General features: G+C 54.5%; 2 protein-coding genes, 1 long non-coding RNA gene and 1 other non-coding gene across 5 annotated transcripts in view; 1 reads left to right on the top strand and 3 right to left on the bottom strand.

The window, feature by feature from the left end:
• RC3H2 (ring finger and CCCH-type domains 2) overlaps positions 1–21002 on the bottom strand; it is a 30678-nt gene extending 9676 nt beyond the window's left edge. For both annotated transcript variants that reach the window (XM_044439908.1, XM_044439909.1), the window contains exons 1-14: positions 20890–21002; positions 11372–11674; positions 9703–9820; positions 9112–9345; positions 7814–7989; positions 6815–7015; positions 6167–6299; positions 5169–5287; positions 4454–4566; positions 3703–4017; positions 3127–3359; positions 1314–1741; positions 507–680; positions 53–208 (exon numbers count right to left, since the gene is read on the bottom strand). In XM_044439908.1, the coding sequence (XP_044295843.1) occupies positions 53–208; positions 507–680; positions 1314–1741; positions 3127–3359; positions 3703–4017; positions 4454–4566; positions 5169–5287; positions 6167–6299; positions 6815–7015; positions 7814–7989; positions 9112–9345; positions 9703–9820; positions 11372–11602 (2631 nt within the window). In that variant the 5' untranslated portion in view covers positions 11603–11674; positions 20890–21002. The remainder of the gene's footprint in view (positions 1–52; positions 209–506; positions 681–1313; positions 1742–3126; positions 3360–3702; positions 4018–4453; positions 4567–5168; positions 5288–6166; positions 6300–6814; positions 7016–7813; positions 7990–9111; positions 9346–9702; positions 9821–11371; positions 11675–20889) is intronic.
• Positions 6585–6677, bottom strand: LOC123028402. The gene has a single exon (XR_006415676.1). It is a non-coding gene; the product is annotated as a small nucleolar RNA SNORD90 (small nucleolar RNA).
• Positions 21003–21268: 266 nt separating the features above from the next.
• On the top strand, positions 21269–24259 carry LOC123028369. The gene is made up of 3 exons (XR_006415669.1): positions 21269–21584; positions 21805–21992; positions 23541–24259. It is a non-coding gene; the product is annotated as an uncharacterized LOC123028369 (long non-coding RNA).
• Positions 24260–24969: 710 nt separating this feature from the next.
• On the bottom strand, positions 24970–26341 carry ZBTB6 (zinc finger and BTB domain containing 6). Its single transcript, XM_044440129.1, has one exon. The coding sequence runs from the start codon at positions 26324–26326 to the stop codon at positions 25043–25045; it is 1284 nt and encodes a 427-aa protein (XP_044296064.1). The 5' UTR covers positions 26327–26341; the 3' UTR covers positions 24970–25042.
• Positions 26342–26574: the final 233 nt, after the last annotated feature.

Raw genomic sequence — 26574 nt, 5'->3', positions numbered from 1 at the left:
CCCCGGGCGGCCTGCTGAAGCAGGCGCGGCTCGACAGGCGACGCTGCCTTACCAGGAGCACCGCACCGGAATTGGCAATGACATCCTTGGGCTCCGACTCGATGGCGCCGATGCACGAGCTGATGGTGCCGCACGACCACGGGGAGTAGTGGGAGAGCCGGTCGTCCTCGTACTTGGCGCTGCTCAGGTCACTGGGGCTCTCGCAGAACTGCGGGGGAGAAAAGGCCGGGACGGTCCTGACCCTGCACTGCTCCTTGGCCCTGGGAGGCAGAGCTAGTGATGTGAGAATGGGCATCACAGCCCGCCTGTGTGGGCCTAAAAGCCACCCACCCTTGCTCTAATGAATAAACACCCCTGACCTACACGGGAAGGGTAGTGTACGCATGCACACATGCACAGAGAGAGGGGGGGAGGTTCCAGGGGTAAGGGTAAGGGGTAAGGGTCATCAAGAGATCAGAGAGGGCGGCGACTCCTCCCTTCCAGCCCCGGAGGCTCGGGTGCCTTACCTCCGCACTGAAATCCATGCTGAAGAGTGGAGAAGGTGGCGGCGGAGACTGCGTCGCCCCAGGGAGAGCGGAGGACGACACGAGAGGTGCTTTCTGTGCATGGCATGGAGCCCACTGCTCCGGTTTCCTTCTCAGTGGGTCGTCAAAAGTGGCCTTCAAGTGGCTGCAAGGCTCCTAGGAGGAAGATGCCAGACACGTGCTTGAAGGACGGGGCAGCGCCAACACACACGGGGGCAGCTCGCTCCAGCTGCAGGCACCGACTGCTCGGCCACGGACACAAAGAGGAAGGTGGGCAGGAGGCCAGGCCTCCTGTCACCAAGCCCAAATTCTTCCTGACAAAAGCGGAACTGCGTGCCCTCCCGGGCTGGGATCCGAGGCCGCAGCTGGAAGCAGAATGTCTTTGCACTGCTGCAGAAGCCCGTCAAGGGAACGCCGGCTTCACCCGCCAGGATGCCTCCAGCAGCAGGCTGGGGCCTGGGCCTTGCAAAACGAGGGTGGGCAGCTTGGGGCCGGCAGGATACTTTGGTGGACCTCACGCTCCTCGTCTGTGGCAGCGCCGGTCCGGCCAGTCTGCCCACCGGGCACACACAACACGGCGGCGGCATCCCGGAAAGACTGAAAACACCGCAGCCCCGCACACCACACGCAGCAGCAGCTCGGGAAGGAAAGCGCAGCAGCGAGCCAAGCTCTGGAAGGGCTGAGGCTTGGGAGACGGTGGCCCCCGAGGCCAAAGAGCCTCACGGGGCCAGAGCTGCCCAGGCACGCGGGGCGGGAGGCAGAGGGCGAGTGGCGGAGGCCGGCACCTACCCTTGGCAAAGGCACTGTCCTCTGGTCTGCTGGCAGCTGGCACGGCATGGAGTAGTAGCTGTCCAGGGAGCTGTATCTCTCCCGCAGGAACGTCTGATAGACGGGGGGGTGCACGACGTCCATGGCAGGCAGCGAGTTGCTCCTGAGGATGTCGTCCCGCGGGTACACCTGCGGCCGCCAGATGCGCCGGCTGTCGTACACCGGGGCGTACATCCCGGAGGGCACCGGCGGGACCGGCCCGTATGGCTGCGGGGGCGGCTGCTGGTAAGGAGAGCCCAGCCTGTCCCGAGGGGGGAATGCGCTGTAATGATCGCCGTACGGCACCGAGGCAGGCGGAAGGGGGCTTTCCGAGACGTTGCCGGACCTCACGAAGCGCGGGAGACACGGCGCCACACCGGCTGGGACCGTCGGCGGCGGAGGGTAGTATCCTGCGGAACGAGAGACAAACGCTGAGCTCTGCCGATCGGGAAACATGTCACAAAGCCAGAGGCCTTGTTTCACATCCGTTTTGCACACTCCCGGAAGTAAAAACAGTCCCCTGGAAATAGAAAATTTGCCTGGAGAGGCAGCCCGGGGAGAAACGGTGATGCCAGGAATCTACCAGCCAAGCGAGGATTATTTTCGAGATGTCAGGGGAGCAGAGTGTGGCATCTCTTCTGACCAGAGGCAGCCCAATCCAAATGCAATTCCACTTGCTCTTTGCTTTGAATGCCAGCTCCATATGACTCTTGCCTGCTCTCACGTTTACACATGTGTAAATGGGCATCCTCTTCCGATTATCGCACAACACAGGCTACTGCTGTGAAAACAGGGCACCTCTGCCAAGACTCGACTTCGTCAGCTTCCAAATGTTAACTAGCTGCCACGTCCTTGGCAATGCGCATGCGTTCCCGTTTTTGCCACAACGCTACGCACAGGCACAAAAACAAGCAGGTTCTTCTTAGAAATTACACAGGTGTGTCAGTAAGTCCACAGAAGTTCTCGACTTGCACAACAATTGCACTAGGCTCCGAAAAGGCCAGCTGAGCTGTGCTTCTGGGACGGACGGGTCATTTCCTGAGAGGTGCAACAGATGGCCGGATGAGGGAAGGACCGCTCCCTCGCCTCCTGCGACCCCTGCGCTGGGCACGGAGAAGGACGCATGCCTGTCCATGCAGCTCGCACGGAGAGACGCCTATCCTCCTCACAGAGTCTGAACGGGAAGGCCGCAAGCGGGACGCGGGTGCAGCAGAACCCTTCCCCCTGGTGCTCCCCCGCGACCATGATCCGCCCGACGGGAATGGACGATGTCCTTCCCCTGGAACGTGGACAACAGGAGGGCTGGCGCTAGGGGAAGGGGGTGCTGTCATGTGGGGCGGGCACAGAAAAGCCCCGCCTGCTCCACTGCCACGGCAGCTCTGCGGGCCCACTGTCCTCTCTGCCCCGGTCTCTCCGCTCGGGCGCTTTTCCCCGGGTGCAAACAGTGACGCAGAAAGGAGAGAGAGAACGGAAGAGACAGGCACTGGCAGCACAAACTGGAGGGCAGCAAGAGTCAAAGAGAGCGAGCTTGCGAGCCAGACTGGACTGTTTTAGTGAGTGGAGACGCCATTTCCCCCTTTCAAAGCTTTTCTCCGGGCACTTGGGTGGAATAGCAGAGGCCGCGTGGGGTCTGCACGCTGCTCACCTTGCGCTGGGGAAATCTATCTGGCGCCAAGAGGCCTCGAAGGACAATTGGGACGGCCGGGCATGCTCCGGGGGAGCCCCAGAGGCCCCTTCCAGCGGCCACCCTCTCCCGCGGCTGTGGCAGTGCCTGGGACCCGGGCCAGCGGCTCACCTGGTTGCGGGTACTGCTGGGCTTCATAGGAGAGGTGAGCCCGAGGATCTTGGAAGTACTGAAGGCTGTCGGAGTGCGGGGGGTAGATGGGCACTCTGGCGGTGAAGGGGCCGGATTTGGGGGTGAGGGTGCTCATCTCAGTGCCGACAGGAGGTGGTGGCGGGGCAGGAGGGGGGCCTGCTGAGGTAGCTGCTGCCTGGCTGACGGGCGTCTTCGGGGGCGAACCGATTTTACTGAAAGAGAGGGGGGGGTTCAGGCTGTCACCTCACTGAGAAACGCCCGAGAGGGATCTTGATCCATCCGTCCATCGCATCTCTTCTACGGCTAAGCCCTTGAGTGCCAATGGGAGAAGGACCATTCCTTCTTTGGCTTTAGTTGAGGCGCGCCTGGAGGGGACGGCAGGGGCCATCCTGAAAGAGGCCCCCCTGTTTCAAGGAAAGGGACTGTGCGTCTGCAGGGGGTGGGGGGGACGCCTCTTGGAAGCTGGGAACGGCTTCCTCCAGATGAGCTCGGCTCTGCTGCTACCATCAGAAGCAGGACTGGGCAGGGCACCTGCTCTCCACCCGCGGGACGTACTTTTCCGGCAGGGGATCCGTCGGGGAGGCGGAAACGGCCTGGCCGTTGGCACCCGCCTTCCCCGCTTTCTTCACATTCTCCAGAGTCCTTAAGGAAGAGGTGTCGGCACAGCGGGGGATCAGCTGGGGGACGCCGCTTTCCAGGCTGGCGATCCCGTTGCTGCTCGGCACCATCTTCCCAGCCGCCTCGGCGCTTCCGATGATGGAAATGACGTTTGCAGCCGCCGTGGTGGAGACGGTGCTCGTGACGTTGGCTTTGCCTAGCAGAGGGAAGGTCCTCACCGTGGCACTGATCTTCTTGTTCCGCAGGCGGTACCTGCAGTTACAAAACACGGTGGGGAGAGGCACTTTTCCCGAGCAGCTGAATCAGAGAAAACAGATTCCCCTGGAAGCCAGCAACAAGAAGAGGGCTCGATTTCTCTTCTATCGGAAGTTGTCGTGGAAACAGTTGCACAGAGTTTGGAAGGAGGCCAGGCTCCATGATTCCCCCATTCCTCTAATCTACACCACAGCCCTGGGGGGGCGGGTTCCAGACAGGCTGCTCTTAGTGCCCCCCCCAACGTAAGGAGGAATTTTATAGCCATTCCCTTTCTCTTTCTGAACAGATTGTCTGCAGTGAGCGAAAAGACAGCAGAAGCCGTGGGAAAGCACCAGAAGACACACAGACCCAAAGGGCACGGAGGGTCCCCCGCTCAGGTGTGCCCGTGGAGGCCACCAGCAGGGGGAGCCACCCGCCCCCTCCTCGTACTCACTTCTCCAGCTCCTCCTGAGAGTGCGCGAACGTGCAGTTGGTCCCTCGCGGGCACCCGCCTTGCTGCCGCAGGTCACGGCACATGCTCGTTTTGTACTTGCTGTTGGGCTGCGGCTTTCGGAAGAAGAGGGGGGGCCAGTCAATACATGCCTTGCTTAAAGGCAGGGCTCAGCACGCATCGCGACCACCGGAAAGGCTGCGTTCCATCACCCCTCCGGAGCGGGAGAGCCCGGACCACACATGGCCACGGGGAAGGGTTTGCCTGGCCAGCCACCGTCCTGCCTGGCCACGCTCAGCACACCCGGAGGTGGGATCGGGGTGCTGGATGGCGGGACAAAGAGGGAGAGCCAACGGGAAGGCCACTCCTCGTGCGGATTCCGATCTGCCCCCCTCCTGCCAAACAAATCCACCGGTGGAAGCACCCAAGTACCCCTGGAACAAGCGGCCAACTCCGCCGGCAGCTGGTTTGCACAAGCCATCACCATCTCCACTGTGCCCACTGACCCAGGAAGGCTGGGGACCCGAGGGACACCAAAACCTTCTCAGCCTGAAACGGCGGAAGCGATCGGCTTTGCTCTCCTCTCTGCGCACACCATTCCCCACACTCTGGCCCTCCGCTGTGTTTACTGTTTGCACGATTTCGTTTAAATTCATCCCCAGCTTTGGGAATCTGGGACACTGAAAAGCAGACTAAAAACCAGCCAGACAGGTAATACCTGTGGAGTTTCGTGGCCTTTCCTACTGTAGTTCTGGATGAAGTCCACGAGGCCGTGAACCACCGTCTTCACAGCCACCATCCCGTTTTCCAGCTGCTCCCATGTTGGAGAGGCTGCATCTGGGAGGAGGAGGAAGAGGAGGAGAAAGTCTTCTGAAGCACAGGACAGGCCCAGCGAACACGCTCAGGACCGCCCGCCGTGCGGCCAGCTGTCCTGCCCTGCTTCACTGGGAACTGAGCCCCTGAGACGCACTCCTTGGTTCTTTCACAACATTCCTGCAAGGTCGAAATGGAACCTAAAAGCTCCGTGGTGGTTTTCTCCTGCTTCTGCGACTTAACAGAAGACGACTGCAGAGCCAGTGCAGGATTATGCCTGGTCTGGGTTCAGACAGACTGCCAAGACCAGCAACACAATTGCATAATGCGAGGGCGGCTGGTCAAGATTCCCCAGGTTTTCCATGTCGGGCAGAAAGTCTGCCTCAGAAATGCAGATGGAAGGACTCGCGCCCAAACGGTGGGTCCGCCCAGGAAGCATTTGCCTGCATACAAGCACAGCCTTTCTCTTCACCCCACGGAATTACATTTTGGAAAAGCTGGATCTGCAGTTTGTAACCAAAGCCAGTCAAGCTGAGCGATACTTGGCCGGTCTTGGTCACATCACAAATCCAGCCAGCTCCTCATGAAAGCTGTATTGGTTTTAAAGAGGACGGAAGGGCGTTTAAACCATACAAGCAGTGTCTTAGGCAATTACTAGGGCAATCCCATATTAGACCACCTCAGAGTAAATGCCACTGAAATCGAATGGTCTCACTCCTGAGCCGTCATGGATAAAATTATGGTGTTAATTTGAAAACTGAATGAAGAAAGGGCAGGTAAAAATGACAATGAAATCAGTGCTCAGGTGGGGGGGGGAAGCGCGTCACTTTCTGCGTCTTCTGGTGTGCCATTTCCGGATGCTTCGCCCCCTGCAGAATTCGCACTCGGGACGTCTGCACATACCTGGGTTGGGATCTATGTTGGCCAAGAGCTCCAAATGGGGGCGAAGCCGGTTTAAATTGGCAGGGTCAGCCGTACGTTGCAGAACAATTGTCAACTCCTGCACGCTTTTTGCGAAGGATTCTGGAGACTGTAGCTGGAGGCAAGAAACAGGCCATGCGCCGCATCATAGGAGGAAGAATCCCACAGAACCTGTGGTTTTTTTCAGGCTTTTCAACTGTCAGGGGGCCGCCACGTGCGTAGCGTGAGCAGCTAAACCATCCCTCTCCAGCCTGGTGCCTTTCAGAGGCTTCGGACCACACGCCCAAGCTTTCTTGACCACAGACCTCCTGGCAGTGGCCGATGGGAGTCGAAGCCCAAAACAGTTAGAAAGGAGCAGGGTGGGGAGGGACAGGGGAGACCGTGGCTTAGCAAAGGGGCCCGCACCTTCAGCCCGCATAAGCTGAGGATCAGCGCTAAGGGGCTCTGCCTCTCAGCTCAGAATCTGCCCTATGCAGCTTCATCATCAGATGCGTCAAGCCCAGAAGATATAAACCATCTGGAGATTTTGGCATAATCAGAGGGCACACGAGGCACTGAAAACAAACAAACAGGTAAATAAGCAAGGAAAGAGATAACTGGCGGGGGCCAGCGTTCCGAGGCCAGGCTCACCTTGTCAATGATGGACTGCATGTGCGATTTGTGGGCCAGGTCACCGTACAGCAGGGAGGACCACTGCTCCGGGGAAATCCGGAGCCCGGCTTCCATGGCAATGTGGACAATCTGGGCATCGTGCTCCCTCCGTAATGCCTCATAGCTGCGAAACTCCTCCTTCAGCTGCATCAGAGAGGAATCCTCGTCCCTTTTGGTAACCTGCTCGGATACATGCACTCATTTCGGCCACAGGCCTATGCGGGTTGAGACAGAGAAAAGCCCGACAGCCCCCGACAGCCCCCAGGGAGCGCCGCTGGCCGGAAGACGCTGGAGTTGCTGGCCTTTTCCCCATCGACACGCGCACAGAATTGGAACAAGCACAGCCACCTGCGTTTAGATGCCCGGTTTTGACAGCATGTTTTTAAAGGACCGGAGGAATGCAGTCAATGTGAAGCAAAGGAGCAAGGGAACTTCCCGAGGGTAGCTGGGAAGGTTGGCGGCAGCGAAAACAACAGAGGCCCACGTGGCATGCGAAAGAGCAGCCATCTTTTAAGCGTGGGCGCTAGTCCACGAACACCAACAGGTCCATAAAAGGCTGTCCCTTCGCTGTGCGGAGGGTCGTCCTCAGTGAGCCATACACACGAGGAAACAGGGACAAATAAGCAGGGGACGGGGGGGGTGAATCCTCTGTGACGACTCGGTTCACCGCTCACGTGTGTGCAAAAAGCAGGTGCCACAGAGAAGGGGAGGACCGTGTGAGCCAGTGTGGGCTCCTTCCGGGGAAGAGGGAGGGATGCGGGCAAAGGTGAAGAAAGGAACAGGGGAAAGGCGGAAGGAGTGGTGAAAACACCACCGGCACGCCATCGCCGGCCGCCGCTGCGCTGAATGCCGGCCGCGCTCGTTTCGCACACAGGGGCGCCTCAGAGGAACAGCCGCGGGGCTGCCGCTCCTGCAGGGGGGCGGGCAGCCGCCGCCGCTCGAGCCGCGCGTACAGGATCAAGCGCGAGAGCTGCACACCTTGAAGCAAGACGCCCGGTACAGCAGCTGCACCACGTGCCCAATGCTGGTCTTGGAAGCCTGCGGGAACCTCGGCTCCAGCCTCTGGACAACGAAAAGCACCAGGACCTTTCTGGAGAGGGCAGAGCCGTCTTCCAAGGCCAGCAGCACCAGCTTCAAGGCTTCTTCCTGCATGGCTACAAACCCAAAAGCGGAAGTTCCGTCCTCAGAAGGCCACAGACAAGAAACCAGAACAGATGAGAGGAGGCGGCCCCGCTTCGGCGGAACTGTGTTCTGCGACCGTGTGGGCTGAGAGCAGGACGCTGCTCCCTGAAAAGGCACAGGGGGGCCACCTGGTGTACCCCTGAGGGGACTGGGAGCTGCAGGGCGAGGGGACGGCTTTCGGAAGTAGCCACTCGGCCCCGCAAAGTGCTGTCCAATGCCAACATCCACAGGGAAGAGGCCGGCCACTCGCGGCAAGCCTGGCTAGCACAGCCGGGCATGCTGGGAGCGGTGGGCTTCTGTTCAGCCTGAACTTACATAAGGTTGTACGCTCGGGCACTTTTAGAACTCGGGACTGACAAATGCCGAAAACACTAAAGGCTGTTCCCGGGCAACTGCGAGAGCCCTGCAGAGGGCAATCCCATAAATTTCCGTGAAATGCAGGCGAGAAGGGGAAATCTGTGTCACTGTCACTGGGGGCTCTTGGTCTGCTGGAAGACCAAGGCCTGGCCTACACCCGCGCAGAGGAATGGGCCGGCCATGAGGTGGCGGAGTGGGCTGCACGGCCGCAGGAGGCAAGCGAGAGGCCCTGGAGCGGGGTGCGTTCCCACCTTGCCCAAAAGATCTCCCGCGACACGAGAACTAGCACAAGGGGCAAGCTCCTTCCGCCCCAGCCTCCGTCCCTTGCGCTAACCCCCGATTCACAGAGCGAGTTTTTAAGAAGAGGGGCGCATTCACGCAGCGGATCCCTACCCCGCCCCCGGGTGGCCCAGTGCATCGCACTGCCATGTCCCGCCAGTGTGCAGACCGGGCCGAGAGTCCCTCCTGCAGGCCGCCGCCGCGAGGGGGGAGCGTGACCCAGCAGGGCCTCCCCAGCGCTCCCAGACACACCCCCTGGAAGTGGCGCTGACGGGGCCCAGGCAGCAGCAGCCCTGCCGGCCGCACAGGTGCCCTTTCCAAAGCCTCCGGCTTTGTTTCGAAGACTCGCTGCCCCAGTGCTTTTCCCGACCGCTCCCCGGTGAAGACAAAGGCTGGAGTCGGCAGCGGCCCGAAGCCAGGGAGCTGCCACCCCGCCCCGCGCCCCGGCCACAGCTTACCTGGCCCCAGGAACTGGCACCCGCGAGCCCGGACCGCGGCCCAGAGGTTGGCCGACAGCTGCTGGGGGTTCTGGTGCTGCAGGATCAGCTCGGTCACGGTCCTCTCCCCGAGCGAGCGGGCTGCGCGCATGGCCCTGACGCGGCCCTCCTCCTCCACCAGCTGGCAGTTCACCAGAGTCACCAGCTTCCGCTGCATCGGCCGGCTCAGCGCGCTCGGATTCAAGCTGGCGACACCTTCGTGCGGAGGCGCAAGAAAGAAGGTGAGCTGGGAGACGCGCCCAGACAAAGGAGAAAGGGTCCCACACTCGGGCGTGTGGGGCAAGATCGCACGCGGAGCACTTAGAACGCATCCATCAACTCGTCCATCCATCCATCCATCCACTCGCTGTCTGATAGCCAAAGATTTCTGAGTGGTTCAAAGCAGCGCATAAAATAGAAGTGCGAACCCGCCCCACAACTGTGGGTAGCAACTTCTCCCACCAAAAACAGTAATAGTGATTCGTGAACACCAATCCAGTCACACGAGAAAGCCAACTTTCCGCCTGACTCCAAGGGACCCGGGGCCCTTTCACTGGTCCTGCGGGAACTTACCCTTGCCCCCGCTTAGCGGCTTTAAATAAAGTGCCAGGTCTTCAACACACTTCTTTGCTACCTCATAGTGCTTGTTCTCTCCTAGGTTGCTTAGCTTGATGGTCTGATGATCAGGTACCTATCAAGGGCAGAAGAGAAAAAGGCAATGGTTACCAACACGGATTTGTGTGTGTGTGTGTGTGTGTGTGTGTGCGCGCGCACACACACACACATGCATATTTCAACTGGAATGGCACAGGAGATTGTTCACCACTGGCAAACAACCCACCCAGCTCTGGAAAGATGCAAGATCATGCGGCTGTCTTAAGATCTGCCTGGCCAAAAAGCAACCGGGCTTCTTTGAGCAGGCCCCGTTACAGGCGAGCAGCACTGCCCTTCGGGGAGGGAGGCTTCTGGCGACCCAGTGAAGAAGCACCATGTCTTGGGACGCAGCAGCTTCCTTCCTCACCGTGCCTTTGGCTTGAGCCCATTCCAAACAATGCAGCAGCAGCCAAGAAACGTCAGGGATGGCAGCAAATCAGTACGAAGACATACAGGCCACTTCTGCACTGAGTACGAAGCCAGAATTCTTTTGGAAATCCACAGGTTTGCTCCTCCTGCAAGTGGGAGCAGCTGAACTCATGCAGCAGGGCAGAAAAGCTTAGCGTCTCGTCTAAACCAGATTCCTGGGCCATCTCTGCAGCCTGGCCCGGGGCTGCAGCTGGCTTATGGAGCCCGGCTTGCTAAAAAACCAGCAAGCCAGGCACCCAGGCGAAGCTAAGCTTCTCCACCCTGCTAAGTTCCTGGTTGGCTTCACCTGCGGGAGAAGACAAACGAGGGCGACCCTGGATCATTCTGACTCAAGTGTTCTGTGCAAACACAGCCTCAGTGAAGTGCGGAAGGGCTCGGCGCGACCTCTCCCCGTACCTTCAAAGCCCTCCTTTTCTGCAAAGCCTTTGGCTTAAGCCTTATCCTCACCTGCGACTGACTTGAAGCACTTGGAGTGACATTAGCCCCTGCTCTTTCCGTACGATCGTCTCTCTAGGACTCTACTTTGCTCCGAGGCTGTGGGCTCCCCGTTGGCCGCAACCTCCCCACATCGCTTGTGGAACTCCCCAAGGAGCAAAGTGGGCTGATGGCACGGCCATAGCCATTTATCTCACGGACGCAACGTTGCTCCTTCGTGCGGCGCGTCGTCATGCATTTGCCACCACAAGATGGAGTGCCGGCTGCCACTTCAGGCAAATTTATAGAGGGTAAAGCCATCACATCGTGAGATGGCAGGAGAAGGGGAAGCCCAGCTATGGGATGGATTGATTCCACAAAGGCAGCCACAGCCTTGAGTTCACAAGAGCCATCAAGGACAGGCTATTTCAGAAGGCGTTCATTCATACGGTCACCGCAAGTCCGAGACGACTTGACAGCGCGTAGCAATAAGAAAGCCGCTGATGGAAAACAGCCCTGATGACAGGCAACGTCTCCAGAAGCAGGGGCGGTTTTCCCGTTTGGCTTCTGGTAGCGAGAGGAACGCCACCTCCTGAACTGGCCAGCCACGTCTGAACGCTTTCTGTCCTGCCATATTGCTTTTTCCCTTTTACCTGTTTTGTCTTTCACATCATTCGCAGCTGCGAGAGCCCCACATCGCGTCACTGAGCCCACGAGACGGACGGGGGACGTCCCTTGCCCCTACCTGTGCTCCGACCAACTGAAGAAGCGCGAAGTTGACGGGAAGCACGTCGATGTCCGTGTTGATGGCCGTCTGGTCGAACGGGCAGGCCTTGCGGTGCAGCTTGTTCAGGCAGGTCTTGCACACCGTGTGGGAGCAGCCCAAGCTGATGGGCTTGTGCACGTTCTCGTCGAACTCGTTGTAGCAGATCGGGCAGGACAGGAACTCCGTCCACTGCGCCGCCTGCACAGGCATCGTGGCAGCCTGGGGAAGGGGGCTCCTTCGGGCGGCTAGCAGACCATGCCGTCACGCCCCAGGGCCCGGCAGCTGAAAAGGTAGACAGAGCATTCACGGAGGCACACCTGGGCTACGTTAGCGCCTGGAGGGCGGGAGAGTTGCCTGTAAGCACAGTGGGCCACCCCTGGGGATTCTGTGCTGGAAAGGCAGCCGACATTTTCACTCAAAGGCAAGCAGAGGGAAGGCGACCCCACTGCAGCAGTCCAGTTACAAGCTCATATGGGGGCCGAAACAGAGGCGGCATGGCTGAGACGAAGGCCATAGTAAGCAAGCAAATGGCTTAGCGATTATCCAGCTGCACACCGCTCATTTCCACTCCGGGCTGGCTTCAAGAGGCTTGTCCTTTGCTTCCGGAGGGCCTGCTACGGGAGCAGACGGAGGAAATTCTCCAACACGTCTTGCACTACATGTCTTCTGTGGCTGCTTAAACAGTTCCTTTTACTTTGAAGGAGCTGCATAAGTCAGTGCGGTGTGCGACTGAAGTTTGTGTGGGAGTGTGCACTGGCAGATCTGGGCTAAGGTAACAGCCATTATCAGGCGACGTGCAAATTTAGCTCCCTTTTTCACTCAATGCAGATGTGGCTCTGATAAATCTCCCCAAACTCGATGCAGCAGATTGGACAGTGATCGGGTGTAGGAGTACACACGGCGAAGGTGACTAAATGCAGTTCTGGGGAGCTGCGGTTTGTGGGAGGAGCCCAGGAAAGTAAAAAATAGGGTGCAGTCCAATCAACGTAAACATATATGCATATAGTTTCCTATTTGCAGCCTCTCCGGGTCAAAGTCCATGGCTGGTCCCTGCCGGACAGCAAAACATCATTTCTGGGAAAAGGGGGGAAGCTGCGGGCATGAAGCGGGCTGACCATTCCAGCAGGCGACGCCGGACCACGACAGCCGCTCCACGTGCTCCAACGGCGTTGGTGGGACGGCTGTCATGTGCCGCCACGGCGCAGGTGAGCCCAGTGAGGGAGGCAAGGGTTAGCCACTCTCGCCAAGAGGTTTGCTCACTGCTTCCCTGGACCCAAAGTGGGGTCCGTTGCCCGGGTTTAGACAACGCCACGACTTACTGTGGGTACGACAACCCTGAAAACAAACCGGGGGTTAGCAGGGTGCTGACTTGTTGCCCACAAACAAACCATCCTTTCCTCTCTAGCATAGCGGTTCTAGAAAATGTTGAACCAGCTTTCCAGTCAGTTAAGTTCATTATTATTTTTCACACTTTCAGACATTGTCCATCTGACACAGTCAGAGCAGAGCGCATGCTGTGATTATGTGGGAGCAGGGGGGAGGGGGCTTAATACAGATCATTAATACAGATCCCTGAGAATCTCAGCTTTTTCTTGACACTCCCCTCACTGTCAAATAGTTAAGTTTCTAGTCCTTATGATCATGAAGAAATGCTTCAAGGTGTGAGCAACAGGAGCTGAAAAGATGGCTTATAAAGACAGCCAGTGGGTTTTGAGGGGGAAGGGGCTTCAGTGCCTCTACTGATCAAAGGACAAGAGGAGCCTGTGCACAATAACAGCGTGTGCGAAATTTGCACAGCATTCCAATTCTGAAAGTTCCGCTTTGGAATGTCAATTTCCTTTGCAAGGGAACAACGCAAATGGGAGTGGGGAGAGAAGCCTTTTCAACTTGAGCACTGCCAGCAGCCGACCAGAATGGAACAGGGGAGCCACCCCGGCCTCGGCTGGAGTGTTGCAGGGTAACCAAGCAGGCCTGAGCTTCGGGGTACCAGCGAGAGGGAAACCAAATCAGTTGAGCTCTGGCAACGAGTGAACTCCTCACACCAGCACACCTCCCTCTCGGAAACATGGAGGCTGTTTCATCAGAAGGCCCCTGCGTTTGCTCTGTTTCTGGCCGGACAAGATGCTGGTGGCCAGCCTCCTTTTCTGGTCTGTTTCGCTGCCCGCAGACCCAGCCTCTCCCTCCAGGACCAACCCATAGCCAGCCAGAGGGGACAGAGACAGGATGGAGGCTTCTGCTCCAGCCACCGCTTGCGCACCCGGAGAAGGAAAGCGAACAAGCAGTGGGGAAAGCAGCCCACGGACATCAGCCCCGCAGCTGGCCACGCCGCCAACCGCACGAGGCCAGTATTCCCTGCTCCAGAAAGAGCCAGGTGGGTCCAAGCAGAGAAGGCCTGGGCCTCCTTCTGCATCGGAAACGCAGGCATGGAAGAGGGCAATGGCGTGATGCGCCCACAGGAATGAACGAGGGAGGCCACGAAGCACAGGAGTATCGGAAAGAGCGCTAAAAGCGGAGCACATCTGAGTGCACCCACATTCCACAACTTCTGGTTTCATATTTCAATCGGGTTTTGGCTGAGTGGCAATTTGATTACAAGCAACACATCAAAACGCTTCCTTGGTGCCTCCTGATTTAAGGCTTGCTTTTCTGCATACATTTTAATTGCAACCATCTGCTTAAAAATTCTGTGTGGAACCTTCCTTATCTAATGCCCAAAAGCAACAGGATACACAGTGTTCTTATCTCCATGCCGAGTGTTAACATTTGGAAGGTGTATTATTTCTGATTCATTCGCACATGAATATCTGCTGTGCTTTTTTGCTGATTCAACATTTTATTGGCCTAACCCTATGCCTCTTCCATGCCATAACTATTCACTTAACTTTCCAGAGCTTCAACTGGTGTTTTAAGATAAGGACCCCCCCCCGCCCCCCCACGACAGAAATCGTCTGGCCGCTGTGACTAGCTTAGAATATAGCAGCGTTTTGGATGATGGGTGATATATCTGAGGCCTTCTCAGAAATGTCACGTAGGGTGCAAATTTAGACAGAAAAAGGCCTACAGCTTCTGCATGCCCTGGCCAAGCTGCCAGGCATTTTGGACTAAATTATTGGCTATGCTGGCCGGCAAGGAGAGGAGCTGCGGACCAACACATCTATCTGGTGGGCACCAGATCTCTGTTCTGGCACGGCTGCCACATCGCAATGGAGACCTGGAGAGGCCGGGGGGGGGGGGCGCTCATTTCACTGCCCATCCCAAGCCACCGCTCGGGATGAGAGGCTGCATGTGCACCACGGAAGGGTGGGGCCTGTGTGGGTCACTGTCCCACAGCTGCATGTGGCCAGGGAAGATGGGTAACTGGGGCCAGTTGCCCTGCTTTATTTTGAACAGTTCCACACCTGCTTTCACTGCAAATGCAATGAAGAATAATATGCAAGGTGATCGCCTTAATGCTCTTCTCAAAAAGCATCTGCAGGCACTCCATAGGCTGGGAGGCATCACCACAGACAACTGAGGTGTGAGCTAACATTCGCAATTAGCCACAGACTTGCGCTTCCCCTGTTTTTCTACGTCGCATTCGGCCTCACCCCCCACACGAGGCACAGAATGGGACCATGCCTCAGAACGCAGAGGATTCCTTCCTACCTGTTACCACGAACAGCAGCTGACAGATCCATCCTCCATGAATCTGTCTTCACAGAGGAGCCCTCTAACTCTGAGTTGTGATAAATCAACAGAATGCCCACGAGCACAGGAAGCCTAATTCTAATGAGCAGGTGCCCAGGTAAAACAGCAAAAGGTGCTGTGCGCCTCAGCTGCGGATTTGTGGTGTTTCAGCTAAACAATCACCACAATGAACATTATTTGTTCAGTGTAGTTTTGCTCTCACCCCCCAGGTGTTCAGGATGGGGCGAGTTACACCCAGAGATTCTGAGTCAAGGGCGCTACACCCCAGTGCTATGTTTTAGGCCTGCTTAAATTAATGGTGCTTATTTAAACATAGCAAGGACACTTCTGTTGAATGACAATTTTAAGCAGATTCTGCTAGAACTCTAAACTCCACTGAGACCAAGTAAGTGTTGAGAACATTGCTTTTAGTCTCTAATGCAAATCTTAGGAACCCCCCACCCACTGCTCGCCCCAGGGCCATGATTTTGGGAGCCTAAGACCTTCATGCTCAAGAGAGTTTAATTACAGGGTTTAGGGAGAGAAGGGGGTGCAAATTTCCTGTCTGAGCTGAAAAGAAATGGAATATGTCTACGGAAAGGGAAGGATTCCAGAATTATCTGGAGAAGGGGTTCAGCACTACACATATTAGGAAACGCATGAAGATTTACTTACGGAGAGAATGTCTATCATTTCACCCACCCGTTTTCTTCTACAGAGGCCTGAGTCATAGTGAAAGTCCAGGAAAAAGCGGCAGTCACAATAATAGCGCCCCGCATCCTTTAGACATGATGACCTACAGCTTAAATAAACCTCCTCTACATAGCACAGCCTCACTTATTTCTGCATATGTTGTGCCTGCTGCAAGCCAAGCCTCAGTCTGGCCCAGGGCCCTCTCCTCAGTATGTGAGGAAATAAAGACGGCATACTCCTGAACATGTGCAGAGTGCCACTGTTTCACACCTGATTAGCTCCTGCCTGCCTCCACATGTTTCCAGGTCACAGCATCTGAATTTCCATAGGAATAAGTTCCGGCCATAACCGAAGCAGGTCTCCCTGCAGGAGAATATCAGTAACAACACGGCATGGGCAGAGTGCAATCTTTTTGTTATTAAAACCCTCAAAGGTACCACCTGAGAGGAGAGTGGCTTTTCAAGCCACATTTCCTTTCCACAAAAGAACAGCAGCGAAACGCAAACTGAAACCTCACCCTCGCTTGTTTATTATTATTTCATTTGAACTTCAAAAAGGAAACAGGCTCATGAATGTTAATATTGAAAGGAAGTGACTTCTTTTCTACAGTTCTGAGATGCATGCAATGGGGTAAGCTGGGGTGGATGGACAAGCAAGTTGAACTGGGTGGAAATCTGCTATTGCACTTTGTTGAAAGAGGTTATCTTTTCATGCACGTTTTATTTTATGGCAGGGATGTTCAACTGCTCCATCTCCTAAATGACTATACTCTGAAGTGGTTGGTAGTGGAACCAACCGGAGGGGGGCATTCCTGGATTTATTCCTAGGTGGGGCTGCCCAGGACAGAGTGCAAGATATAAATGTTGCCATGCCGTTCAGTAAGAGTGACCATGCTGGTATCAGATTTAATATACATCGTTGAAAGACGGCCAAAAGGGTTGAACACGGCTGCGTTCGACTTCAAAAGAGGAAACTTTTCAAGAATGAAGGAACTGGTAAAGACGACACCAAAGAGGGAAATCGCAAAGAGGGAAATCGCGAAGTGTGAATCACTTCAAGGCGCTTGGAGATTATTCAGAAACACTGCAGTAGAGGCACAGCTACTACGTGTCCTGCAAGGGAGGAAAGGCAGCGCAAAGTCCAGGAGCTCACCAGCGTGCTTAAAGCGTGGAGTCCAGGACGCGCTTAGAGCAAAGAAAGCTTCCTTTAAAAATTGAAGTCCTGCCCAAGTAATAATAATTAAAAAGAAAAAGAAAAAGCAGAAGGGACCACGAGTTTGCACAAGGGAGATGCAAGCAGGCTATCAGAGTAGCAGGGAAGCATTTTGCTAACAATAGCAAGGCCAACAATGGAGAATTCTTCAAATATATCAGAAAAAAGAAAGCAGCTAAAGCAGCAGTTGGACCATTGGATGATAATGGAATTAAAGGAGCACTAACGGGGGACCAGGAGCAGGTGAATGACTTATTTTTAACTGGTCTTCACAGCAGATGATGCAAAGCAGATCCCTGCCCCTGAACTTTCGTGTTCTGGAAGAGAATCTAAGGAATTAAGGCAGATAGTAATGACAAAAGATGAAATTCTCACTCCTACTGACAAACTGAAAGTCACTTGGTATCCATTCTTGAGTTCTCAGAGAACTCAAACAGAAAATTGCTAGGCTTCTTACAAAAATATTTAACATGTCCCTAAAATTAGCCCTTGCACCATAAGGTTAGAAAATGGCCAATGCAGCACAAATTTTTTAAAAAGGGATCCAAGGCATATCAAGGGAATAACAGGCCAGTTAGTGTAACATCTGTTCTGGATCAACCGCTCAAAAGCATGATTAAAGATTGAATCATAAGCACGTCGAAGAACAAGCTCTGCTGGGGGGAAAAACAGCATGGCTTCTGCAAGGAGAAATCTTGTCTCACTAACCTACTGGAGTTCTTTGAGAGTGTCAACAGGCATGTAGATGGGGGGGGGGCTTTTGCTTCTGACAAATTCCCTCACCAAAGTCTCCTGAGCAAACTAAGCGGTCACGGAATAAAGGGGGGGGGTGTACTCTGCTGAATCACTAACTGGTTAAAGAACAGAATGCAGAGAGTGGGAGTACATAGCAATTTCTCCCAATGATGTAATGAATGGAGTATTAGGACCGGTGCTTTTCAACCTATACATAAATGATCTGAAATTAGGAGAAAGAAAGTGGCCAAGTTTGCTGATGACACTAACGTTTTTAGGGTGGTTAAAACCATGGGAACTCTCCAAGCTGGGAAAATGGACATCAAAATGGCAACTGCAGCTCAATACAAGGAAGTGTAAAGTAATACACATTGGGGCAAAAAATCCCAACTTCAGGTATACACTGATGGGATCTGGGCTAGCAGTAACTGAGCAAGAAAGGGATCCTGGAGTGGCGGTGGACGGCTTGATGAAAAGGTCGGCCCAGTGCATGGCTGCTGTGAAAAATGCAATATCCACACTAGGCCCGTTTAGAAAACAGAATAGAATAGAAAATAGAACTGGCAGAATGTTGCTTCCCTTATACGAGTCTCTGGTGCAACTGCACTTGGAATACTGTATTCAATTCTGGTTGCCTTACCTGAAAAAGGACATTACTGAGCTGGAAAAGGTACAGAGAAGACAGCAAAATTGATCACGGAGCTGGAACAGCTCCCTTATAAGGAGCAGTCGCAATGACTGGGACTGTTTAGCTTTTTAAAAAAAAGGCAAATAAGGGGAGACACGCTAGAGGTTTTTAAAATAATGTGTGGTATGGAGAAAAAGAGCAGAGGGGTGCATTTTTCTACCTGTCCCATGACACTTGAACCTGCTGTCATCCTATGAAGCTGATTAGTGGGAGGTTTAGGACAGGGAAAAGAAGACAGGTGTACTTCTTGACACACCATATCGTTCAACTGTGGAATGCGCCGCCATGGGAAGTGGTGATGGCTGCCCATCCAGATGGCTTTAAAGGGAATACACAGGTTCGTGAGGGAGGCGGCTATCAGTAGCTACTAGTTTTGCTGGCTGTGTGCTACCTCTGCGTTACCTTGGGGGGCATGTCTGCATACACCTGTTGCGGAGCAGCTTGAGTGGGTAGAGATCTTGCACCCATCCTGCTTGAGGGATCCTGTGGGCTGCTGGTTTGCCACCACGAATGGAGTGCTTGGCAGATGGACTTGGGTATGATGCACCCGGGCTTTTTTAATGTTCTTATTAAAATGGCAGCAAATTTAAAATGTACTCACATAGGTCTAAAAAGCAACAGAATAAACAAGGAAAATATCAAATAAACGTATCAGGAGAAACTGTTAGGAACACTGGGAGCTGCCTTTTATCAGGTCAGACCAATTTTCATAGTGTTCTGAACTCTCCAAATGCTTTCTGACTGCCAAACCTATGAAAAATCCTACCTGCTGAAGAAGTGGATTTAGCTACACGCGCACATTTCTCAGCAGTCCACAGCATAACAACTTTAAACAGTCCAAGAACTATTTTGTACTCCTAAAGATTTTGGTGATTGCGTTCAGAATCTTCAGGACACAGACCAGATCAAAGCTGTTGTGTTAAGGAGCTGACATTTTTTGTACTATCTAATTTACTATAAAGCATAAGCTGGTGAAAAATACGTTGGACCACCTAACTAAGATCCAAGGCCATTTCCATCAGCAATTTTGCTCAATCTCACTAAAAGACGCAGAGATAGAAGGAGCATATTTCATTTTGCATAAAAGTGTAACTGTATTTTAACCACTAAGCAAACTAGATCCAGAATTTGCAGGAATTTATTTTAATAAATACTCTGGCATCCCCAGTAAAAAGAAGGTATATGTTACAATTGTACAATTAAAAAAAAAAACAGCACAGACCATCAACAGTTTAGTTGGGATTTCATCCTCCCCTGAATGTGGAGTAGAACATGTAGGAGACATAATTTAAAATAAGTCAAATAGACGACTTAAAAGCTTGAGAAGACAATCTAATGCAACATTAACAAATTGGAGCTCAAATGCTTTTCGCCTAGAATGCAAAGGCCACTCCAAATACAGAACACACATCCATGTGTGCACCAACGTACAACACGGGCCTAGCACAGATAAACACAGGTGACAAAACACAGATTTGCTTGTGTGTACACAAATGTGAGCATTGGCTGGGAAGCAGCGCCAACCAAGACAGCCACATAGGCAGTGGCCAGGGAAGGATATACACACACACAGTTCCAACATATGCGCTACATTGTACACAGAAGCGACACGGCTGAAAAAGCCCAGGGAGCGAATGCTCTGCCCCTGCGATTCATGACAGCACATGCTTGATCCAGGCATGACAAAAACGTGAGCATGCAACTTCACACATCTGAATTCCATGCTCGAAGAAGCGCTCTGCATCATCTGAAGGCTTGCTGCCAGCACCAGGGCTGGGATGCTCAAGGGCTTTCTTCCCCGCTGTTCCAACCCACCTGAGAATCACGCTGTATGGATTGTATTACTATGCCACCTGTGTAGCGAGTAGCGACCAGGGCATGCAAGAGAGGTGGTGGTGGGGGGGGCAAGAGATGACGGGACAGAGCTGGCGAGACGCAGGGAGGGAAAACAGGTGGTCCCCGGCTGAAGGATGGGCGCTAGCCCTCCTGCTGGGCGCCAGGTGCGGAGAGGCTCCCGGCCCACCCGCGGTGGTGGCTTCGAAGGGGGGAGCAGAGCCCGGGGGCACAAAAATGAAGGCACTGGGGGGGGGGGGACACAACGGAGATAATTTGCATTCTACCTTGACTTTTACAACGAAAGGAAGTTGATCGATTATGCCTTAGAAATGCTTACGGAGGAGGCCTTTCGGGGACCCCGTGGGCCGCCCTTATGCAACCCCCGCGCCCCGGGAAAAGGAAGACCCCCCCATGGCCCTCGGAGAACGACGGCGGGCGAGGGGCGCTTCCGCCCCACGGCGGGGCAGCTCCCCTGGGCGGGGGGGCCGGCGGGCCCCGCGGGCCCGCATCCCGCCGCCCCCCGCGGCCCGGCCGCCCCCTCCCCCCGCAGGGACGGTTGCGCGGGGGAGGGGCCGCCGCGGGCGCCACGCCCCTCCCCCACCCCCTCCCCGGAGGCCCACGGGGCGGGGCTGCCCCTCCGGGCGCCCCCCGCCGGCCCGCGCCGTACCTGCGGAGGACCGGCCTCTCCTCACACCCCCTGAGGGGCACACCCCGGAGCGGCCCGGCGTCGGCGGCGGCGGCGGCGTCTCCTCATCGCGGTGACAGCCGGGAGCCCCGCCCACCGCGGGCCCGGCTCCCTCTCGCGAGACGCGCGACTCACGCCCGCCCTCCCCGGTCACGTGCCGGCCGGCCGCGGCGCGCGCAGCGGCCGACGAGCCCGGCGCCCAGAGCGGCGGCCGGAAGGGACCATAGAGTCCGCCCCCCGCATCGCGCGGGCCCGAGGCGCCGCCCCAGGCCGGGCGGCCCCCGCGGGCCACGGCACGCGAACCCGCGGGCGAAGCCGGCGCCCGGCCGGCCCTCCGTTCGTCTCCCCGAGCCGGGCGCTTCCTCCCTGTCGTTATTTATTAGATTTGTACCGCGCTTTTTTCTTGCGAACTCAAAGCGCTTCACACCAGTCTCCCTCCTGCTGCTGCTCTCGCTCTGTCCCCACAACCACCGCCTTGTGAGGCGGGTTGGCCCGAGGGGCGGCGGCCGGCCCCGAGTCGCCTAGCTGGGCCCCGCTCAGCCCCGGCACCGCCCGGCTCTCGGTATTCCTGCCTCTCGGCAATACGGCCATGAAGGAAGCAAAGCTTTCGGTATTTAAACTGAATTGACAAGGCTGGAAGGAAAAACAAGCCGAAACCCAACTTTAAAAATGCATCAGTAAGAAGCTAATACACTGGTCTGGCTTTGATTTGTTACCATTTTCAAAAAAATTACTCAAGGGCCTGGCTTTGTCCGAGGACCTTGAGATAGGTTTGGATATACAGGAATTATGTGAAACAATACAGATTAAATGATAATGTATTATTTAAATATATTGTTCACAAAATTCTATATAAATAAATTCAGGATGTTTACATCTGTTTCCGTACATTTGTAGATGAACCCTTCCTGCATCTGATGAGGAGGACGGGCTCTGCAAAATCGTATTCCAGAATAAACATGCTAGTCATTAAGGGGCTACAAGATCCTTTGTATAAAGAGAGGCTGCTGAGCGTTTGTGGGGAGTATAGATGGACACCTTACAGCGCAACCTCGTGCTTGAATTCAGTGAGGCTTAATAATCAGGTAAGCATGTATAAGCTTGCAGCTTTTTAAAAGAAGCAGTAAACAAAATGGACATAGGGTGCATTCCTATGCATCCATGCATTGGATTGCACACTTAAAGGACACTCTAGTGCGGCTGCCGATAATCCTCAACTCGGGATTAGAAACCATCCTATCCACAGGAGGAGGCAAAACTTGGCTGTTCTCCTTCCGCTTCACAAAGCAGCCGGATCAGATTTTAGCCACCCAAGTGCGATGCTTTGGAAGGAGATGGAGGGAGGCTGAGGTGCCAGTTAGATATGGTGTTGATTATTGCCCTTCTTACTCCTAAGCCCCTGCTCCAGGATTGCTCTTACATTTTTGGAGAAACCGCTGATGCAGGGTTTCGCTTTTTTCTTGTGCTAGCTGCAAGGGAGGAGAGAATCAAAGGCTGGATATCTGTCCCAACCATGGATCTAGGAAATTGAAAAGCCCTATGAGCCTCTGCATTTGTTTATCTATTTAAAACATTTATAAGCCACCTATTTTGCCCGTGGCTTCTCTTGACATTGTCTCAGGGCTGAAGCATTGCCCTGTTAGCTGACATGCTCTGTAGCAGAAGTTATAGTGCATCCAAATACATTTCGACCAAAATACAAAAATGTAGGATAATTAGCTATGGAAATTATTTAAGGTACAGAAGGAAGGTTTAATTCTATCTCTGGTTACAGCTTCAGGACAAATAATTAAATCTGGAAGAAATTAAGGGACTATTCTTCTTGTAGTTCTTTCTAGCAGAGCAATCTGCATATATCTTTTTCTTTGCAAATCTTTCGGTGAAACCGAAGGTGGCAGTTAAGCAAAGTAATGTAAGAATAAGAAGTATCAAAGTGCATCATTATCAATGCTTCTCGTCAATAATTGTTGATAAATGTTTACTATACTCAATTATTCCCATAAATTTGTGGAGAAGCAAAGGAGACATTGGGAGAGGATGCAATACAAAGACAGGAATATTTTTATGCAAGGCTTATAAAATAGAAGGGGCAAGCATAAATGATGGGCTTCCCATTAGTTAAGAAAAATCTATGCCTCTCTCAGGTTTGTGATCTCCAAAAGTTGCCAAAGCCGCCAGTAGCATTTTCTGTTAATTCAGGAGGATCAAAAGAAACCCATCAGCTCTGGGCAGAATTTATTTTCGCTACAAATAATACGAAATAAAAATGCACGCAGACCAGTAAGCAGGACATCAAAGGTGCCACTCCCATGACTGTGCATCAGCACTTGGAGAGTGGTGTCTTCACGACCTCTTGTGAAGTGAACACACTGGCCTGAGTAGACACACAAACTGCTCTCTAGGAAAGGTCTGGAGATGGAGAATCAGCTCCGCAACAGCAAACGGAAGGACGATACCATTCAAATACAGAGTTTAGTGTCAAGCGACTGCTTGCAGTACATATTATCAGCACAACAGAAAGTTTATATCCACCTATACAAAGAGGCAAGACCAACAAATCATATGATATAGAACACGCGTAGAGCAGATTATGTTACTAGAGAAAACGTTTGTTTATATCCGTGTATATACAGGACAGATGCCATCCTGGAAAGGGATACGAGGCGACCCATCGCAATGGCCGGGGCCTCGGTTTCTTCGCGGGCTTTCCTGCTCAAAGACAGAGCAGTGTGGCTGCCGCGGGAAAGATGCACACTGCCGAAAGCCGAATCGACATCTCCACCAACTGCGCCCGACGGACCAGAAGGATATCTGAAGCGAAGTGTGGGCATTGCTCCCAAGGTAAGACCCAGGCGGGCTCAGCGGAAAAAGCAACGCAACGTTATTTGCCCCTTCCTAATGGGCAGGTGTGTTGAACCGCAGTTTTATGGCATCCTTGCGTCTTGCACTTTGCCCAGCGCCGCTGGATCCCCAGCTGAAAAGGGCCCTTCGAGAGTGAGAACTCCAAGGGAATGGTGGAACGCAGCAGTGTTTCCATGCCTCAGAGCACTGAGGCTCCCAATGATGGGACTTGTAGTACACCACGTCTGGAGGGGGCCAGGCAGCTGCTGGCATTTTCCGTTCACTCTTCCTTTTTTTCAGAGACTCACACAAGGATAGCCAGAGCAGCAGGTGGGATAGAATATAGCAATGGTGAGGATGACTCGAGAGCATCGAAAACATCCGCTCTTTCTCACCATCAGAGTTGTGTACCAGAATCTTAAAGGACTCTTTGCACCAGTGGATTCAAAAGCATTTGATCCAAAGGCACTTAGCAAAGATCAGTCCAAGGATGCCATTAATCCTTCCCCGAAGTGGTGCCCCCCAGATGCAATGAAAGTTTTAATCCCACCCAGCAGGAGGGGATTAAAAAGCTGCAAGCCAAGGACAACCCCTTCTCTTTATGGGACACAATCATGTCAATATTAGCAATAACAGAGCTCCTAAATGTTTCTGTTGGAAGGAACGGAGTCTCTGTCTTCACCTGTTAATTTACCAGCTGAGCTGGTATGTTTGTTTCGGCCTGATTTGGTCCTCCCGAGTAGAGCCAGCACCCATGGAAAAGGATGAAAGCTCAGGAAAGAGGGTTCTAAGAGTAGAACTCGTCCTCTTTTTTAATTCTTAAAGAACTGTGAAGGTGTCCTTTCAGATAATATTTCCCGAGGTCCTCAATCCGTTTCCCTGTCATTCTCTGGCTCAAATTTCTGCCTGTCAAATTCCCAATAAAATGCTAAATCCACCATTGTCTCCATTAAAAAAGCACACCGATACCATCTCTTGCAAATAACTAATACCGATTAAAAAGCACCTAACAAATCTAGGTGCTATCTTGTTCAAACCTTCCCCTCACTTACATAGTTACCGCAGGCATTCTTGGCTCCAAAAGAGCCCATGTTTGTTCCGCTTCAATGTTTGTTTGATTGCTCGGGCGGAATTCTTACCCTGGGTGAGCCTAGGTTCACCAGCCTGCTCGAACTTCAGTGGAAATGCGGGGGGGGGGGGTGTCTGCCCGCCCAAATTTTGCAGGGCCGGGACGTAGGCGAGAGGAAGAGCAAGTTCCCCGGCCCGCCCGCCCGCCCGCCCACGGAGAGGGTGGCTAGTCGTAGTCTATGCGGACTTCCGTGATGGCGTCAAAGGCAGCCTTGTCCACGGTGCCCCTCCCGTGGACGGAGGTCAGGTGCTTCTTGAGGGCAGATTTGTGCTTGAAGTCCATGTCGCAGCAGTGGCACTTGTAGGGCCGGTCCCCGCTGTGGATGTTCAGGTGGTCCTGCAGCGTGCTCTTGGCCGTGAACGTCTTCAGGCACACCATGCACTGGAACGGGCGGATCCCCATGTGGCCCCGGATGTGCCGGTTCAGGTTCTTCTTCTGGGTGAAGGTCTTCCCGCACTGCAAGCACAGGAACAGCTTGTGCATCTTCAGGTGGCGGAGGTAGTTCTCCAGGTGCAGGAACCCCCGGGGGCACTTTGGGCACTGGTGCCGCCAGGAGTAGCTGGAGTCCTCGGGGCTCTGGAAGCCGCCCATGGCGCTCGCAGCCCCTTCCGGGGTCTCGCCGCTGAAGCTCTGGAACTGAGCACCGGGCACTTCCGTCATCCTGCTCTCCACTGTCGAGTTGATCAGCGAGTGCTGCGTCTCGGGGAAATACAGGCTTGTTTTGGAGGAGGTGCAGGGCTGCGAGAACTGCTCGGCTTCCACGCCAGCGGCATTTAGCGAATCCACCCGGAAGATGCAGATCTCATCATCCTTATAGCCGATCTCGACGGTCGAGATCTCGGGGCTTTTAACCTCCTTCCTCTCCGGTACCAAGCCTTGCATGGTGGGCGGCTGGGCGTCCCCCTTTTCCTGCTTGATGTGCTCCTCTGGGTTCGCAGGGCTGTCCTCGGAGATCTCGATGATTTCGCAGTCTCTGTCGGGGCAGCCGCCCTTGACGCCCAGCTCCATGTCGGACGAATGGCATTTCTCGCCGCACCCTCCGCCGCCCTCCACGGAGGCATCGATCTCGAGGTACCTGGACAGGGCCTCGGTGCATTTCTCCACAATGTGCACCATCTGCAGGTAACTGGCCGCTGTGAGGTACTTCAGGAGCTCCTTCCTCTTCACCTCCAGAGCCCCCGTGTAGCAGGACAGGAGCAGCTTCCGGCCCACCTCCGCACTCTGCAGGATGGTGATCCGCACCTGCTGTGACTGCGTGAGCAGGAACTGGTCCCTCATGAAGGTGGAGCAGGCGGCAAAGATCACCTTGTGCCCGTGGAACTCGGTGTCGTTGATGTAGATGGACACGTCGCAGAAGAGGTTCTGCTGCCGCAGCAGGTTCATCTTCTGCAGCACGGCGTCCCCCTGCTGCTCGAACTGGAAGTGGAGCACGTCGGAGTCCGCCGCCATGGTCGTGACGCGCCGGGGCAGCACCTGCGGGTGGGAGGGCAAGCGGGAAGTGACTGCCGCGAGCGTGGGCCTCACACGCACGAGGGCACCTCCGTCGGCCTTGGGTGCCTCGCGGCAAGCCCCTTTTTGCTGCACAAGCCCCATTACTCCCTGCCTTCTCTGTCTGTGGATTTTTATTGATTCCCTTCATGGCCTGCCTCTTTCTCCTGCAGGGAGCCCGGCATGGCTTACATCCCTCTCCTCCTCTC

This window comes from Varanus komodoensis, unplaced genomic scaffold (genome assembly GCF_004798865.1).
Source record: "Varanus komodoensis strain SLA01 unplaced genomic scaffold, ASM479886v1 scaffold36, whole genome shotgun sequence".
Taxonomy (NCBI): domain Eukaryota; kingdom Metazoa; phylum Chordata; class Lepidosauria; order Squamata; family Varanidae; genus Varanus; species Varanus komodoensis.
This window is presented reverse-complemented; position numbering and strand designations above follow the sequence as displayed.

Coding starts and splice junctions, on each gene's coding strand:
- ZBTB6 (XM_044440129.1), bottom strand. CDS start 26,326: ATGGCGGCGGACTCCGACGTGCTCCACTTCCAGTTCGAGCAGCAGGGG.